The following is a 17,473-nucleotide window of genomic DNA, read 5'->3' on the forward strand; positions in this document are numbered from 1 at the left end:
GCAACAAATATCTTTACTTACATATGTGTGTGTCTGTAGATGTGTGTGAGCTGCCTGGCAGTTTAAAGACCCAAAGGGCTGTCCACAAAGCAGAGAAGTGGGCTGAGTCACTGCTTTGTGTGTGTGTGTGTGTGTGTGTGTGTGAACCCATTGTGTCATTCTTGTCTGTATTGCAACCCCCGAGGCTGAGTGAATGTCTGGCATTATCATTTATGATGAGCTTGGAGGGCTCAGCTGAATGGATGATGTTATGATGCCACTTTCGGTGTGTGTGTATCCACCTGGTAACCAAATCTCTCATCTCCATTTAAATGGCTTCAGGGAGAGGGGATGCTTTCTATTTAAATGTGAGTGTGTTTCAGTGTGTGTGGTGTGCTATTCTGGGTATGAGCCACAACTATCATTCCATCCAATCATCCATAACAACAAAGCTGTTATCACAGGACTTCCATGAGCACCAGTGTGTGTTTGTGCGTGTGTGTGTGTTTAAGATTTGCATGATGTTTGAGATTAGTGGAGTGGTAATGAAGCTTCACAGTGTGTTTCTGCTCAGCTCCAGTTAACACTGATTGTACAGGTTTGACAGAACAGGTTACCATATCTGCCAGCACTGAAATTACAGATGGTTTTTTTCTTTCAGGTTGCTCCATGTCTGTCCCGTCTAAATACCTTCCCCTGTTCAGATAAGAATTTTCTGGCTCCAGACAAGATAACACAGTAAAAACAAATGCCAGAGATGAAAACAGCTTCAGTAAGTGACAGCACAGATGGTATGTCCATATTTCTTAACAATCACAAAATGTTTTCTATTTGTGTCTGTTTGTGTGTACATGTATTTGCTTTTTTAAACTCCAGTGTGCGTAACAGTTAAGCATTTACATGGTAAAGTTGGAATTAGCCCATGAGAATTTACTGTACTGACTTGACTAAGTTGTGCTGTGGATGCAAAAGTCATCAGGCAACAGCCTGTTGTGCAGACTTCATGATCTTTCTGTGAATCTCTCTATCTTTTCCTGTCTCTTTCTTTATTCAGCTTCTTTCTGGCTCCCTCAGTCACTTCAGATAAGGAAGGATTGTCTTTCTCTGTCTCTCTGCTTCCTGCATCTCAGTCACCGATCTTCACCCACATCCTCATTGTGTGATAGGTGTGTGTGTCTGTGTGTACGTGATTCAATATCTGACTCATTCTAAATGTGGATGGGTGACCCAGAAAACTATTCATAAAGAATATTTTATCCCATATCTATATGACTGGAAAACTGGAAAACTCATGTTAACCTTTCACTTCTTTGTCAATACACAGTCGTGTACATACACGTTACATGTAAAAAATACAACAAATAACTTTTGTAGCCTTTAGTGTCCCGGGTTCTGTGGCCCTTAAGGAAAAAGGACATGCTATAGAAGTGTGAAATGCTTTCCTATTTGTATATGTTTCCCTTAAAGTAGGTGCTTTCGCTCTTGATCTGTGTGTGCTTAGTTCTTGGGGATATAATTGCACCACCTTTTCATGGTGCTTTACAGTCTCACATTGTCAAACCTCTTTCACAGTTTCACAGCTGTCAAGACATGGTAATTATTATTCAGCCAAATATGATTCATCTTTGAAGCAGCGTTTAAGGGTTTCATATGAAATGATTTGTTTTTATTTCAGTAAGAGATGTTTAAATATGTGGAGACAAGTCCAGTTGTTCTCACAGAGCTTACATTCGGAGTAATTTGCAGTGTGTGAATGTTAGTGTGTGTGTATGTAGAATACGAGTTAGCGTGCGTTTGCAGAGCGCCCTGACACAAAGAGATTCCTTTTTATTTTCTCTTCCTCTAGTTGCCTAAACATGCAAATACAGGTAATTCAATCAACTGTCAGCGGCACAATAAGCTGTTACAGCCCACAGAGCTTATCTGTCATTTCACACGTGTGTGTCTTTTTCTTCTTTGAAAATCCTCACACACAGCAGCTCGCCCACATTTCATTAGTTATGTCTCATTAAAAAATCTCCTCTGGGATCATTTTGGAAGTCATGCTAGTGGAAATTTAGTAGCTGACATGGATTACAGCTAATACTTGCAGATTGTAACTTGCAGTAAAAGAGCTGCCAAAACCACAGAGGGGTTATTGGTGTGTAAAATACCCCTTCACACCATTGTTTTGACAAAACAGAAGCTAGATATTTAGTACATCTTCTTGCTCTCACATCTGCATGATGTCAAGTTTTCAGCTAGCACGCAAAACAGCCTTTAACGGTGCTAACAGGCAGTCATCCATGATACATGATCTATGTTTTATATAATAATGAGTGGATTCATTCTGCTTTTCACTGGAAAAAAAAAAATCTACATTCCCAGCTTTGCACAAAATTGAACTCTTAAATAATGTAATATACAGAATAATTGCACATGTGGAGAGAAGAGATTCATTAGAGTCAAGTGAAGCTGGTTTAGAAGCAAAGAAGCAAGCAAACATTCAGCAAGTGCACAAAGTGCACAAATCCACTGCCTGTCTCACATAAGAACAGGGCGGAATAGAGATGTTCTCATCTTTCAATTTGCAAATCATATTTACTTTCCGATGACATATGAATCATGCAAACTTCCTTGATGTCATCAGTGAGTTTATTTGCACCACATACAGCGACTCTGCACATTTCCACTTTTCCTGCACAGAAACCCAAGGGCAGTATCTTGTACAAGGCTGTTATAATCTCCAGGACATCTGTATCTGTCCTCAGAGTAACAGCTCTGTTCCGTGTGGTGTTTATTGTGCTCGTCTCTGCAGATAACTTATGCTTTGTTTAGGGCACAGTCGCCCTGACTTTGTTTTCCCGGCAAAAAAGCACTCTGAATGTAAATAGGATTTAGTGTAAACAAGGAATAAATCAATAACCTGACTCCTTTACTCTTTCAATGAACAGCACACAGTGTGAGAATATAAAACAGGTCTGAGACATCAAAAACCAATAAGAGAACATTTTGCATCAACAGTTTTAGTATTCTGATTAATACGGTAAACTCTTTCAATGTACAGAAAAACTTTGCTTGGTAAAATAACAGGCACAAATGCTCCCATTCAACTATTATAAAACACTAAAAAAAAGTTACTATTTATTTGTATCTACTTGTATTATCAAATCCAACATTTACTTATTCATCTGCTCAGAAAGGTGATGCTGGACAAAATCACAGACCATCACATAAAATACAGTACCTCGGTAAATACAGTATTAAATACAGTCAGTTTGTAGATTTTCATGTAATAAAACCCTGCATTCACCAAACATATGGTTGTAACAATTTTCAACTCTATCAATGTGCATTTTAATACAACGCAGTGACTCAAACAGTAAACACCTTAATTCACATTCACATGCCACCACCCGAGAATGAGTGAAACGACCAAAAAGAAAGTTTGGCCGATTAAAAAAGGGAGGTAATTCCCAGTTCTGTTAAAAAACTAATTGGTTGATTTAGTACAAGTTAGGAAGCAACAGCTTTTGGTTTTGCTTGGTTGAACTAGCAGGTAGTATCCTATATAACATGCAGTAAGTGAAAGGCAAATGTGTGCATGCTTCCCATATGTGCTTGGTGTTCATTTTCTTTGGTCAAACTGCCATGTGGAAAACAAGTTAGAGCTTGCCCTACATCAAATGAGACAGTATGAGGTCAATCCCACGAGTCATGTTCTGACACTCACTAAAACCCTAGAGTTAAAAATGTGGTTCAGAGCCAAGTCTTTGGTGTTTTCACAGGATACATGGTGGGAAAGCTGATATTTTTGGCATGTCTTCCACAGCACATATACTGGCTCAAGTCCTACTGTATTGTGTTGAAGGTGAGGTGAGATAGTTTTTCTTTTTAATGTCTTATTTTCTCCAGTTTGATGTGTTACAGTGCCATAAAGCTTGATGCCAGATTGTCTGACGGTACCAGACTAGCTTGTGCTCTTATGACCTTCCATTGAAGAGCTGGTGGCGACTCTCCTACCCTGTGCTGGAAACCTGTTCATTTTGTCCTTCAAGCCCTTAAGGTTGTACAGCCTGCTAAAAGTGATGGTAAATGGAGACCTTCTGTCCTCCTGCCTGTGTGCCTCAAGCACTGATACTGCCTGGTTCTGGTAATGAGGATGAAGCTGTGACTGTATGTTTGCATGTGTGTGGAGAAAGGATGCTGACGGTTTAGGGTAATGATGCTGTTTCTGTGATTGTCCGACTCTCGCCTGCAGTGCTGGAGGCTGTCGAGAAAGGAGGCTCTGTTGGGTCCGGGAGACTTCGGCCTGCTTCTGCCCGGCTGCAGACCCAATAGCACCCACTGCAAGTGGAGGGGATGGTCTTGACAGAGGTCTACGAACAGATGAGGTATTATCCAAGACTTGGAAACTACCGTGGATCACCTTGCTTTCTGCCCTGATTATGTGACTGCTTCCCAAGGGATGAGCCCACGAAGACTGGGTGGCTGACAGGGGTCGAGGGGGTCTGGGTGCTCGGGAAGGAGAAGCACTGACCTGCTGCTGCAGTCCTTGTAAAAGCTTTGAAGGAGTATGCAACAACTAGAGAAATGGAATAGAAGAGAAGAAAAAATGTATGAGGTATGTTCTGGTTAATGAGATATCGTCCTCATATTGTTCTCTACTGGTGTGCCAGTAACTTTTCTACAATGAAGTGTGAAATTTTTACGCACACAGATGGATTGGTGGGTGACATAAGAGCATAAAATAGAGGCACTTGCGTGGAAATATGAGCTCTGTTTTACAATCCCTTTTGTTAATATTAACACCACCCCCCTGATCCAGACAGACAACTGAGACAGACAAAAAGTATAGACTCAGGTCTCCAGTGACTGAGTTAAGCTATGCCAGTAAATGTGAAACTATCAATCATTCAACACTTCATTAATATTGCATCAGCATGAATGTTTGCAGTGCTTTATTAAAAGTGTCACTTTAATTCACACGCAGTCTCCTTGTTCAATAATGAAGAAGTGTCATGTGTTTCAACTCAGTGATGCTCTGCTGGTGCATACTCAGCAGACACACACACACACACACACACACCCACCCACACACACACACACACACACACACACATAAATGGGAAGCTTGCATAGTGCACCTCATTCACTAGATTCTCACTCAACCACCAGCAGCCCACATCATTTCCCAGTCACCTGACTCCCCACACACACCTGCTCACCTGTTTCTCCAATTCACTCCTATCCTCTGTTCTTAAACCCTGTTTTTCCAGATTGTTGTATTATCATTTGTTGTGTATTTGTTGTGTTCTTGTCACTTTACTTGTTGTTTGTGCTCCAGCAAACCAAATGATCATTTCTGTAGTAAATTACTTAACTGCACCTGCTAGTCTGTCTCATGTGTCTATATTTGGGTTCTCCCTGGGTGTGCTCAGTCCACCAACCATGACAGACAGACAGGTACATACATACTGTGGTTACACTATTAGCTCCACAGCTAACAAACACTAACTGTAAAATATCTGACACATTGAAGGAGTGACTTCAGCAGAGATGATTGAGCACCAACAGATCTGAGCTAATGACTTTAACACCTCAGTGGGACATCATGAGTCCAGGAGCTGAAATTCTGCAGCAGATCATTTCATTTTGTACCAGCCTCCTGCTGCTGTTGCACTGGTTTATTCAATTTAGCATGTTAATGAGTAAATACAGTACAGTATAACTCAAAAAGTCTGGAAGATTTTCAATAAAATTTAAATTAGATTATATACAATCTGAGGAACTTGTTCCATGTAAATTTTAAACAAAACCTAATTTTAAAAAATGGGCATTAATGAAATAGTTCAACAATATGGAAAACACTCTTATTATTTTCTGAGGATTAGATGAAAACTATTAACACCATTCACCATATTGCTACGCTAAATTTAGCTTAGCACACCAACTGGAAACAGAAACAAAAAAAACAAAACAAAAAAAAAAAAACGGCAACTGGCTCTGGCAACGAAATCACAAGATCACTAATCAATTCGTTATGTCTTGTTTGTTTAATTCATACAAAGACCAAGAAACCCAAAACGCTGGATATGTGGGGGCTGAGAGCTGTTGGCAGGTGCAAAGCAAATATTCCAAATAGCCAAGTTACTACTCTGAGTGAGAAATGATCTGGTACAAAGCTAATTAACAACTGTGCACATAAAACATATTAACAAATTATAACGTGCACAGAGCCAGGCTTACGGTTTCCCCTTGTTGTTAGTATTTATGCTAAGCTAACTTCATATTTAGTTTATAACCCCACAGTCGACAGTGTATCAAACATTTATTTACTCTTTTCTCTAACATTAAAGCTTCAATTCATCATTTTTAAAACTAGTGAATGTATTTTTTTTTATTCTTTAGTGTGGTGGAATGTAGTCACACACCACAAAACATACAATTTCTGTTACTTAATGCTGAATTCAAATTTTCAGTATAAACAAGAGAAAACATCTTTACCGATACGATGCTTGGTCCCAAGCTACTATTTTCTCTGTAGTTTTCTAGTTTAAAATATTATGAGTTGAAGTTTTAAAAATGCTGAATGAGAAAACTGAGAATGTTTGTCAAAGAAACACTAAGCGGAAGGCTCTACTTTCTCCATTTCCTTCTGGTTAATGTTAGTTTTAAGAAATATAGATGTGAAGATTTGTCCCCTCAAGAAGTGGATGAATTGTGAACTGTGCTTACCCTTTATGTCACCGGTGTTGGCTGAACAGAATACTGCAAAAATGGTTAGAAAATTGAAAAGTACAAATGATTTGAATTAGATTAACCTGCATGGGTTAAAAGTTATGTTTGTGTGATGAGAATTATTTTAAACATAAAGATGAAAATATCTGCAGCCTTACTGTGCATACCTTCTGTCCCTCGAGCTCTATGGCCGTTTGAGGTCTTTCTCTTCTGTCCATGATGCTGGCTCTTAGTTCCACTTTGTCCACTACCTTCTCTTTGCCTGGTCTCTCTCTCTCGGGAGAAAACCTCTCCGGTTTGCTTCCACCTGTGGACAGTCGCTTTGGATTGGATCCCTGATTGGTTGAGTTTCCATCAACCATCGTCTCTGCTGCAGATTTTTTCAGTGACCTTTTTCTCCCAGGGGCTTTGGGTTTCATCTTCTTGTCATTTTCCACCATTTCTATCGAACCTTCTTTTAAATGGTCTATTGTTCTCTTAGCTTCCTCACTGCCTTTCCTCTCTGTCCCCTTGGAATCCTGCTCTGTTCTCGTCTCTGCCACACTCAGTTTCCTCTCCTTTGCATCATCTTCTCTCCCATTTTCCTCTACATTAGCCGTTTCCTCCTTCCCCCCAATTTTCTTCTCAAGTAAAGAAGATGAGGAGACTCTAGGATGGCCACAGACACTCTGGGTTTCTGTGCTGGAGATACTACCTGTACTTTCTGCAGTGCCTAATGTTTCAGAACAACTGATGTTATTCATGTGTGGAGTACTGGTAATGGTTGTAGCATTTAGGGTGTTTGTATTTGTGAAGTTAACGTGATAACCCACACGGTCAAAAACAGCATCAACAGAAGGAGAGTCGCTGCATTCGTAAAACTCTTCTGAGGTGGTGGAGACGATGGAGTCCTCCCTCGGTGAGACATACCCGTCGCTTGGTGTGGAAGGAGAACACACATCTGCAGTCGTAGCACATATGAGAGCAGTGGCTGGGTGTAATTGCTGCTTGGGAGTCTGTGAACACAGGTCTGGCATGTGTGTGTCAGAGACGTTTAAGTGAAGGGGTCTTTCAGGAGTCTGAGAGCTGCCCTTTGGTTTGGGGGTTTGTTGGGATTCCTGAGAGGTGACGTTGATGTGTGTGTTGTGTTTTGCAGTGTTTGGTTCCCTGTCTGTGTTCTCTGCTGATGTGACACTATCATCAGCATTATCTTTGGATATATGTGAGTTAATTGTGGCAGATGCAGGAGTTTGTGGTAAGTTCACAGCCTCTAATGCACCTGTACTTAGTGGATTATTTTCACAGTTCGATACTCTCTGAGGATTTGCACGGCATGCTGTACTTTCTGTCAGGTTCTCACTTTTTCCATTTGACACATGAGTAAATTCATAGCCATTTATTTCTGGGGCCTTGGTGTCTGTCTGTGCCGGGGATCTATCTGAGGGTATTTTGCAGTCTATTGATGTCTGACTCCTGGGGTCAAAATCATTTAAAGTGATTGCCGATATGTCCACACTGTCTGTTTTGGGTGCATCAGCAGTCAAAACATCTGACTGTGCTTGTGGTTTGGGTTCAACGACCAATTCCGTGTCTGCTCTGTTATCATGTAGTTCTTCACCCTTTGTGTGCTGCGAAGTCACACTCTGTTTTGGCTGTAGAGCGTCTGTAGGATTTCTGGTGTCGTCAGCATCTTTTTGTGCTTCTACTTTACTCTCGCTGTTGCTCTGCAGTTCTGAGACATCCCCTGGCTGTTTTCCTGGTGCACACTCCACTACATTTGTTAAGTCAGGCTCACTATGTACCACTTCTGGCTTCATTTTGGTTGGGCTCTCCATCTTATTGACACTGATCTCTTGCAGGTTCTGACCATTGCTGGTACCATTGTCTTTGATAACCAGGTGGACAGTGCGAGGTTTAGGGATTGGAGGTGTTGAGGACAAAGATGAGGATGTAGTGGAAGAAGGCAGGGGGGGATGAGTAAGAGGAGGAAGGGAAGAAAAAGAAGAATCGATGGAGGACAAAGGAGCACAGGGACTGGTAGTTACGCTTGTAATAGGAGGGTCATGGTCATTTTCAGACACAGAGCTGAAACTGTCTGACTGAGACTGCATTGCAGAGGTAGAGGATATAGAAATGTGGCTGTGGACGGTGGGAGTCTGGATGTTAGGTGTCATTTCAGAGGAATTTTGTGGCTGTGTGTGAACAGTCTGTGCAAGTGGCAGCCCTGTCTTGTCTTGTGTGTGCTGTTCTGTGCTTGAGTTTGAGTCAGTGGGTGTACTGTTTGACTCCACGATGTGCGTCTTGTCCGCAGCAGTACAGTGTGTGTTTAAACTAGTTTTTGCTTCTTTTTTAGTGTGTGACTCTGGTGTAGCCCTGTTTGTGGGGACAGTGTGTGCAGGCCCCTGATTGTTAGGAGTGGATGTTTTGTTGTTGGATGATGTGTGTGCACTGAGGTGAGGTGTAGTGTTGTGGCCTGCATCTTGGTTGTTGGGTGTGTTTGAATGCAGTGTGTTGTCAGTGCCGACAGCTTCAATAACACCTGTGACAGGTTCAGATGTTTGTCCAGATGCAGATGATTTCTGTTGATGTGCCTCCTCTTTACTGTTCTCACAGCCAGCCTCTGCACTGACTTGAGCTGGCTGATCAGCTCCAGCTTTGGTTAGATCTTGTGCTGGCTGGGGTTTTTTCATCTCCTCATGTTTTGCAGTCAGCAGTCTGGGCTTAGCAACCTCTGGCAGTGTTTCCTTTGGCACACTGATTGGACTGCTGAACCTGATTGCTTGGCTGGTTTCAAACATCTCAGATCGCTGCAGATGGACCTGAGTCCGTTTACTGGCGTCCCGAATGTTAATATACCCAATTACATCACTGGGGGGGTCAGGTTCAGGCCAGGTGGGCAAGTATGAAATCAAGGATGCTTTTTCTAAATCAGTAAGTCCAGGGTGGAGGGGTGGAGCCTCCTGTAGAGCTTCTTTACTGGCCTTTCTCTGCTTCCTCTTCTTGGTTTCTGTGACCTCAGGGTTCTTGGAGTTCTTTGGATTTGGTGTCTCTTTGTGGTTATTGTGGTCAGCAGAGGGGGTGGGGTTGGTACTGGGGTTGCCTGCAGCAACTAGGGCGTATTTGGGGTTGTACAATTTTCTTACAACTTCAGCAGAAGGTGGGACCACGACGGATGTCTGTGGGAGGGGCTCCGGCTCAGGTTCCGGCTCTGTGGCGATCTTCCGGAGGTCAACAGAGCTAGAGGTTTCGTAAAGGACGCGAAACATTCGATCAAAAGCATCCACTGCCTGGCCTGTTACCATGGTGATGAGATTCCTGTCCAGCCGAGATGACATCCAAGTAAAACTACAGTACACACAGAAAACGCAAAATTACGGTAAAATACAACAAGACCGTCATAGTCCACAGCAATAACTAAAGCAGGCAGGTGGTTTCTGGTGCCCTAAGATTGGGAAATTATATATCAACTTCAAAGTAACTGCATGTACAGGGTGAAAACTAAATGCGTAGCTGTTAAGTGACAGCAGTATCACCATAGACACATAGACACAACCTGTTTGCCTAGTACGGAGAGAATCCTACTGAATGTTAATAGACAGTGCATTCTTTAGCTTTATCTCTCCATTTCACACAAACAGAAACAAAGACAGGTGGAGCACACGGAGATAATCTTCCTGTCACCTTCTTTCTTGCTTTATGTCTTAGTCACAAAAAACACACACACATTAAATACAAACCTGTATGAACCAGATACCGCTTTGTCTCCATCAACGAACATGAATCTGTGTCCCATTCGGCCTCTGACCTTGGTGCAGGAGCGAGAGTAGAACTCTGATCCTTCTGTGCAGCGAACACGAAGGTGCTGTATCACACAAATACACAGAGCACATTTGTTACACCTTCTCCATAACTTTAGAATCTGTGACTTGTGTAATGTAACGTTACAAAACATTAACTGTTTTTTCATCTTAAAAACAGTGGTTGTTTTTATTATTTTATGTGATATTCTTATCTTCCTCTTTGATTAATGATCAGGATATGTACAGCAGCAATAAAGTTTATGTGAACCCTTTGAAATGACTCAGTTTACTACATCACTTGGTCATAAAACATCATGTGATCTTCAGCTGCGTCCCAAGTACACACAAGACAATGTACTAAAGCCAGTTACAACACAAACACTTATAATCTTTCGTGTCTTTATTAAACAAAATCCTTAAAAAAAACTCTTTCTACAGTCCTGGTGGAAAAAGTTAATGAACCCCTGAATTTAATAACTTGTCAAACCTCTCCCACAGGCGCTACCTGTAGATCAGACTTGCACAATGTTCAGGAGAATTTTTTTTTTTTCTTCCTTACAAATCTGCTTCAGCTCAGCTGGAGTGGCTCTCCAGCCACTGACTAGATTCACTTTGACATTTACAGTCACTGTCCTACTACATCACCCAACTCTTACTGAGCCACATCTATCCATGTAAAATTTAAGTTGAAGCACTTCTACATTTTTTATTAAATCCCTGTGGGCAGTAGAACTTGCACATTCACACAGTTAGGAATACACATATATATATATATATATTTATATATTTATATGTTGACCCTGTGTTATTTGAATTACATTTTAGACCATTTATTTAGACCAGTTTATTTACATAAGTAATTTTGTGCACATGTAAATACAGCCATAGGCCTAAACGTGTCACTGCATATCTGAACAGCAATATATTCAATTCAGCATTTGAATAACATTCACGCTAATAACTGGGTGGAAGGGTATATGGTTTAGTCATAAAGGACTGTAATAAAGTTACAGATAAGAGATTACACATGAGAGTTGAGCACATTTTCTGTTGACTTTTTCTCTGTTATGACACCTGGACTCACTTCACGTTTCTTTGTTTCTTCCTCCCTTCTTTTTTTTGTTTAGGACAGCCCCAAAGTAAATGTAGTAGATATTGATATGGGTGCATAATAATATCTATACATACAAATACAAAAGCTGCATCCCAATTCAGCAGAGGGATCCTCAAATTTCTTTATTTCTCCAAAGAATGCATCACTGAGCAAAAAAATATATCCTATTTCAAAGGCTCAGCTCCTGGAAGACATGGCTAGTGCATCCATTAGGGGCTTCAGTATCCCATAATCCACTGCTTTTTCCACAATTATCAAATGGCGTTTTCAGGTGACCATCAACAACTTGTATCATGTGATCAAATCATGTTTTGGAAAGTGTGTCAGATAATTTTGGTTCATGTTGGTCATTACTCACTTAACAGCACTGAACTCCACTGGTCATTGCTTTTAGTAGCCCAGGTGTTTTGGCAGTTACACTGTATGTGGATATAGTTGCCATTACTTTGTTTTACTGTAATCTTAACTTAATGACTTCCCTGAGGTCACCTGGACACAGCTTTACTTTGGTTGTTGTGAGTTTAGATGATTTTATTTAGTTCGAGACACAAGTCAACTGATCTCTGATGCAGCAAAAATAAAATAAAATAAAAAATATGCCTGGTTGTGTTCATGCAGCGTACAGTATTATTCCTTCTGTAGCTTATCCTACAGAGGAAAGGTTTTCCTCTCTATTTTGGTCCCACCCTTATATTACTGCTCTTCTATGTTCCTTTGGCTAATTGATTAGATAAGACCGGACATTTGTGTATGTGTACTTTTGCTGTGGAGGTTGAGCACTTAAGATGTCATCATTTTTTATGTAAAATGCAACCACTGTAGCAGAGAAAGACACCATGAACTGTAACACTATGGGTTTATCCATTTTGTGAAAATACTTAAATAAATAAATACTATGAAGTCCACAACTGTCAGGTTGAAGGGTCATAGAGTAATACCGTTTTCCTGAATATTGCAACACGCTTCTAGAAAACTCCTGAGAAAGTTGAAGCATAAGAAGAATCTGCCACCTCTTTGCTTAAGTCAGCTGGTCCCACCAGTCATCTGCTCCTCCTCTCATCCTGTCTGTCCACTCCCCCAACTCCTGCTTGTCACTTTGAGTTTACAGTAAAAATTCAAGTTGTCCTGAAGCTGTCACACCTGTCTTCTCTTTTTGTTTCCAGTCATCCACCCATTCAACAGCCAAGGCTCAGCTCGCAGACAAACTTGTCACTTTCGCATTAGCTGCTTGTCATTGTCATACAGCTGTCCCTCGCCTATCACATTTGCAAGGATGCCACACAGTATCCACAGTGATAAGCTTCTGTCAGGGTTACGGTGGAATATACATGACTATTAATAACATAAACATAAATAGATATGATGTATAAATAAATATGTGATGCAAGCACAGTCTGTCCGGATTAAAATAAAAACTGCATGTACTTCTCTGGTGATCTATACCTGTGAGGCTGAAATATTCTTTTGTGACGTAAAATCCTTCCTATGGTAACAGAACCACAAGAAAAACATCGGAGAATATTGCACAAAACAGAAATAAATGAAAAGCTGTGACACAGGTTGTGTGTCCTTAGTGCAGAGCATTTCTGCTATCAAATATTTGTCTAATTTAAATGTAGAGCAACTTCAGGCTAGGTGTGCACTGTGCAGCTAGAACACTGATGGCAGGTTTGCACGTGGTATAGACAGATACTCACGGAAAAAACACTCGCATTAAAGCAAATACAACAGGATCCCTGTGAATGTCAGCAGGAAGAAACTGCCAGAAATGTCATTTGGTATTTGAAAAAACATGCAGATGACATGGTAACAAAACTGGCTGAAAAATGAGCTGTAGAAAAACTGTTTCATTCACTTGACATATAAACATATGTTTGTTTCTAAATCACAAACTGCCACTTGGGACTTTGGCATTTTCTGCTGTTTTGTTCATAATCCAGATCCAGATGGTACTGAAAGTCTGTCAGCCTGTTAGTGCCTTTGTGTTTCACTTTAGCTCCACCAAGGCATAAACTGGCACAGGTTAGAACGTGTGTGTGTGTGTGTGTGTGTGTTGCAGCAATGTGTGTGTGCCTGTGTATGGGATAATAAATTTGTCACCACATGTTCTAATGTGTGCAATTATGTATGCTTAGATTAACATGTCTTGAGGTCTGTAACATATATCTTTCTCTCTTATATGAGTCATGCTAATCCACTAATCTAAACTAATGCACAGTAAACACCACTTAAATATAATTAGCTAAACACCCTGGATCCTGTCATGTATGTAGGATTTTATAAACAGTCTCACTAGATTACACTAGAACACTACACAGTGCTAGTAGAGGAACCATTGAATCTAATCATGCATATAATGGCTGACTTAAAAACAACAACTCTTGTTGGCTTGATCAAATGATTTATGTCTCAAGAATATTCTATGGCATTTTCCTTGTACCTTACTCTGACATGTCCTAACATGGCTAAAATCTGACTCATGGCTGTTTTTCATGGTATCCAGCCAATTATGGTTGAAAACATTCAAGATATGCAGAACAAAGTAAAAGACTCCTCTATGGTACTATGCCAGCTGGAACAAGTGGCTGTTGTTTGAATCCTGGTGTGTGAGAGAGAAAGTAAATGTTGGCATGTGCTTTCGATTTCCCAATAATCTCTTTAACCCACTCTCATGTCTTTCTTTTACCAGACAATTTGTACTGCATTGTGTTTTAAAAACGCCAGTTTACAAATATATTCCAGTCTCCAAATGAACTGAACATTTCTGTGTTGTATTAAAACTTTAAATTCCAGGTTGATCTCTTTAAATTCCAAATGTCTGGAAATTCCCCGTCAAGCCAGAGCAGCCAAACGTCAAAAGACTCGCTCTCCATTTGCTCTCTGTAAAGGAACTATAACTATTTATCTGTAAGGAACTTCCTTTTTCTGTCAGCTTACTATTCTGGCTACTATTGTTATGTTTACATTGTAGTGGAACCCACGAATGGTGACATCTCAAAAACAGACTTTGAATTGTTTAACACCGAGGATTCAGTAAGTGACACTGGCTCACCTTCAGATGTCCAGCATGCATGTTGGCCCTTTGGCACATGGACAGGAAATGAGGTATCGTTGTGCGCTCCAGCAGGATGTAGACAGAAACCTTCCTCTTGAAACCAGCGTCTAGCAAGTCTCTAAAGATGTCAACATCAGTAAAGACATCCATCGCGACTGCTATCACCTGGAGACACACACAGATACACACAGGGTACATCTCAGTTCCCATAATTGCATCCACTTACTTATATCTATAGCTGAATTTCCCCTCAGGGATTAATAAAGTTCATATTATTTTATCTTAGTGTATTTATGTCTTTTGCCCATATGTTAGTCTCTTGCTCTGAGGAGGGACACAAGGAAATGACAAAATACGTTTTCAGATAAATGAGACGACTTCTTCTGATGAAGGCAGCTCAGCAAATGTTCTTTTTATTTCTGAATGTATTGACTTTCTGTTTGTTAGGCTACTTCTAACATTATTCAATAATCCAGGTCATGATGAGATTTCAAACAAAGGCATGTGCCAATCTGGTAAAAGACTTCCATGGAGGATGGTCTCATATCATGCATCCTCGCTCCTGAGACATCTCTCCTCCTCTTCACAACTTGTTCCGCAAAAACAAATAAGAGGTTTGGGAAATCCTTCCAAGATGGTGGACTGACATGACTTCCTGGTTGACTGAGGACTGAAGAGTGAGGAAATAATATAATATCAAATAAGGGAACTGAGTTCTACCCAGAAACTTGACCATGCACATGGGAAACAGTCTTGAAGAGATGCACACACGTATATACACACACACACACACACAGCCACCTTATTACAGTACAACAGGATCAAGCCTCAAACTGTGACTATACTTGAATATACAAACATTTAACCTCTCCTGCCAAAACAAATAAGATTCAAGTAGTTCCACTGGTTTAAATGCTAGAGAGAGAGAGAGAGAGAGAGAGAGAGAGAGAGAGAGAGAGAGAGAGAGAGAGAGAGAGAGAGAGAGTTCTCCCAGCTCTTCGTTTACAGGAACATGTTCTTTTCTTTCTGTCAGGAAAATGCCCACTGGATGTTTCTGTCATCTGTGCCATGTGCAATGACATGCCACCGAGAACAGCAACTAAGAAATAACATGTCATAAACTTAACCCTTCAGATGAGTCTGCTGCGGGAAGACACACAAATACGCTCGTACTCATGCACCTTGACAGCAACGATCACACTCATCCAACTATCCATCATGTTGCTGGCACAGTTCAGTGCTTCTTTCAGTCCCCAGTAAAGCTGCTTAGTTAAGATTCACTTTATTCTCTTATTCCATCAGCAGTCTGCACTCTGACCTCATACTGACTGAGCCCTGGCTGCTGATGGGAAATTTTTGTCAGTTTGAGTGAAACCTCTCAGTGGGTACAGCAGGTTAAAAAGAGGAGCTGACCCTCAGCTACAGCAGCTATGGCTGCACATATACATTGAGGTAAGACAGGAAAGGCTGCATGTGATTACAGGAAGAGAACATGGTCATTGTTTTGGTTCATAAGCGACAAAACAGGCGCAGAAATAAAATGTTTAACTTCAGTTAAAAAGTCAAACACTCTTAGTGTTTCTAATGCAGAAATGTTTAGGGTGTATCAGAAGTTAATTAAAAAGTGAAAATAATGTCTTATTGCATCATTCAACACCAAAGTGTTGAATTTTTCAGTGGTCAACATACCTTTTGCGCCTGCACAATCATTTTTCTGACGATTTCCTTTATGTGCGCCTGACCATCCAGTGGCGGCTGCGTGTACACGGTGGCGCGCGTCACTCCCCGGTAAGCATCGCTGTCCGGCCAGCCCAGGTCCAGCTGGGGCACAGATATGTCCGACAGGTCGGGCCAGTAGTGCAGCGACAGCGGGGGCTCATCGTCCTCCGCATTCCCCAGAAAGAGCTCCGAGTCCGGATCGTAGGTAACCACCTTCCCAGCAAGGGTCTCCACCTCCGGGTCCGACAGGAAGCCCCGCAGGCCTTGAGCCTCCAGATACTTGATGAACGCCTCACGACCATCTCGGAGGAGCGCCTCCAGCGCCAGACGCTGCTCTTCGCTGTAGAAAAAGTCCGGTTTAGACTCGTGCGTCCGCGGGTTCACGTGGTTTTCGTCTAGGCACTGTATCTGGGACAGAGCCATGTTTCAGAGCTCAAAATACTTTCACAAAAACAACAGTAAAACTGAACCAACCCCAGCGAGCTTCACGGGCCAGTTCTCCTCCTAAACCTCCCCACACTTTGGGTAGAGAAAGTTGCGTGAAAGCGTGTTAATGGACCCGAGAACTTTGGCTCCAGACTTGTTGCACATTACTCTAAACAGTCCCCTACACCGGTCAGCCTCCAAATTCCTGTGAGCAGTCATGGTGCATTAACACTGAGACATGGTCTTTCCTGAGTGAAGAGCTTTGAGCTCTGCAGAGAGTGAGTGACACCACGCCGGAGGCACCGCCCGACAGGTGTGACCCTGGCGCACAAAACACTCCCATTCTCGCACATTTGGGTGGGTACTGAAACGTGCACACCTTTGTCACGTGACATGCAGGGATTTCCAGGAGATTCTCTTGAGTGTGTGTGTTTGTGTGTGTGTGAACGCTCTGCAGTTAGAAATACAGATACTGTTATTTGTTATTTGTCAGTTTGACTGGAGAAATTAAGTGATTAACAAGTTCTCCCCTCCCGTTTCTTAACATAATTAAATCATTGCGGTGCCAAATCCCCCACGCAGATGACACATCATCCAAAAACCATCAGCAGATCATGAATAACCTGTCATATGTAGTTGGACCTGTTCTGTCATGTTTCTTAACCCTCCTGCCAGCATGGG

General features: G+C 41.5%; 1 protein-coding gene across 4 annotated transcripts; it reads right to left on the bottom strand.

The window, feature by feature from the left end:
• Positions 1–2,595: 2,595 nt before the first annotated feature.
• On the bottom strand, positions 2,596–17,063 carry LOC113141360 (flocculation protein FLO11-like). 4 transcript variants are annotated; one of them, XM_026325729.1, is made up of 6 exons: positions 16,337–17,063; positions 14,645–14,812; positions 10,416–10,540; positions 6,867–10,023; positions 6,697–6,729; positions 4,408–4,543 (listed from the first exon to the last, which is right to left on the bottom strand). In XM_026325729.1, the coding sequence occupies exons 1-5, from the start codon at positions 16,787–16,789 to the stop codon at positions 6,700–6,702; spliced, it is 3,933 nt and encodes a 1,310-aa protein (XP_026181514.1). In that variant the 5' UTR covers positions 16,790–17,063; the 3' UTR covers positions 4,408–4,543; positions 6,697–6,699. The 4 variants fall into 4 exon arrangements, with proteins under 4 accessions (XP_026181511.1, XP_026181510.1, XP_026181514.1 ...); XM_026325728.1 differs by having other exon boundaries at positions 6,858–10,023; XM_026325726.1 differs by lacking the exon at positions 6,697–6,729 and having other exon boundaries at positions 2,596–4,543.
• Between the last annotated feature and the right edge of the window lie 410 nt (positions 17,064–17,473).

The sequence above is a fragment of the Mastacembelus armatus genome, chromosome 8 (genome assembly GCF_900324485.2).
Source record: "Mastacembelus armatus chromosome 8, fMasArm1.2, whole genome shotgun sequence".
In the NCBI taxonomy this organism is placed as follows: Eukaryota; Metazoa; Chordata; class Actinopteri; order Synbranchiformes; family Mastacembelidae; genus Mastacembelus; species Mastacembelus armatus.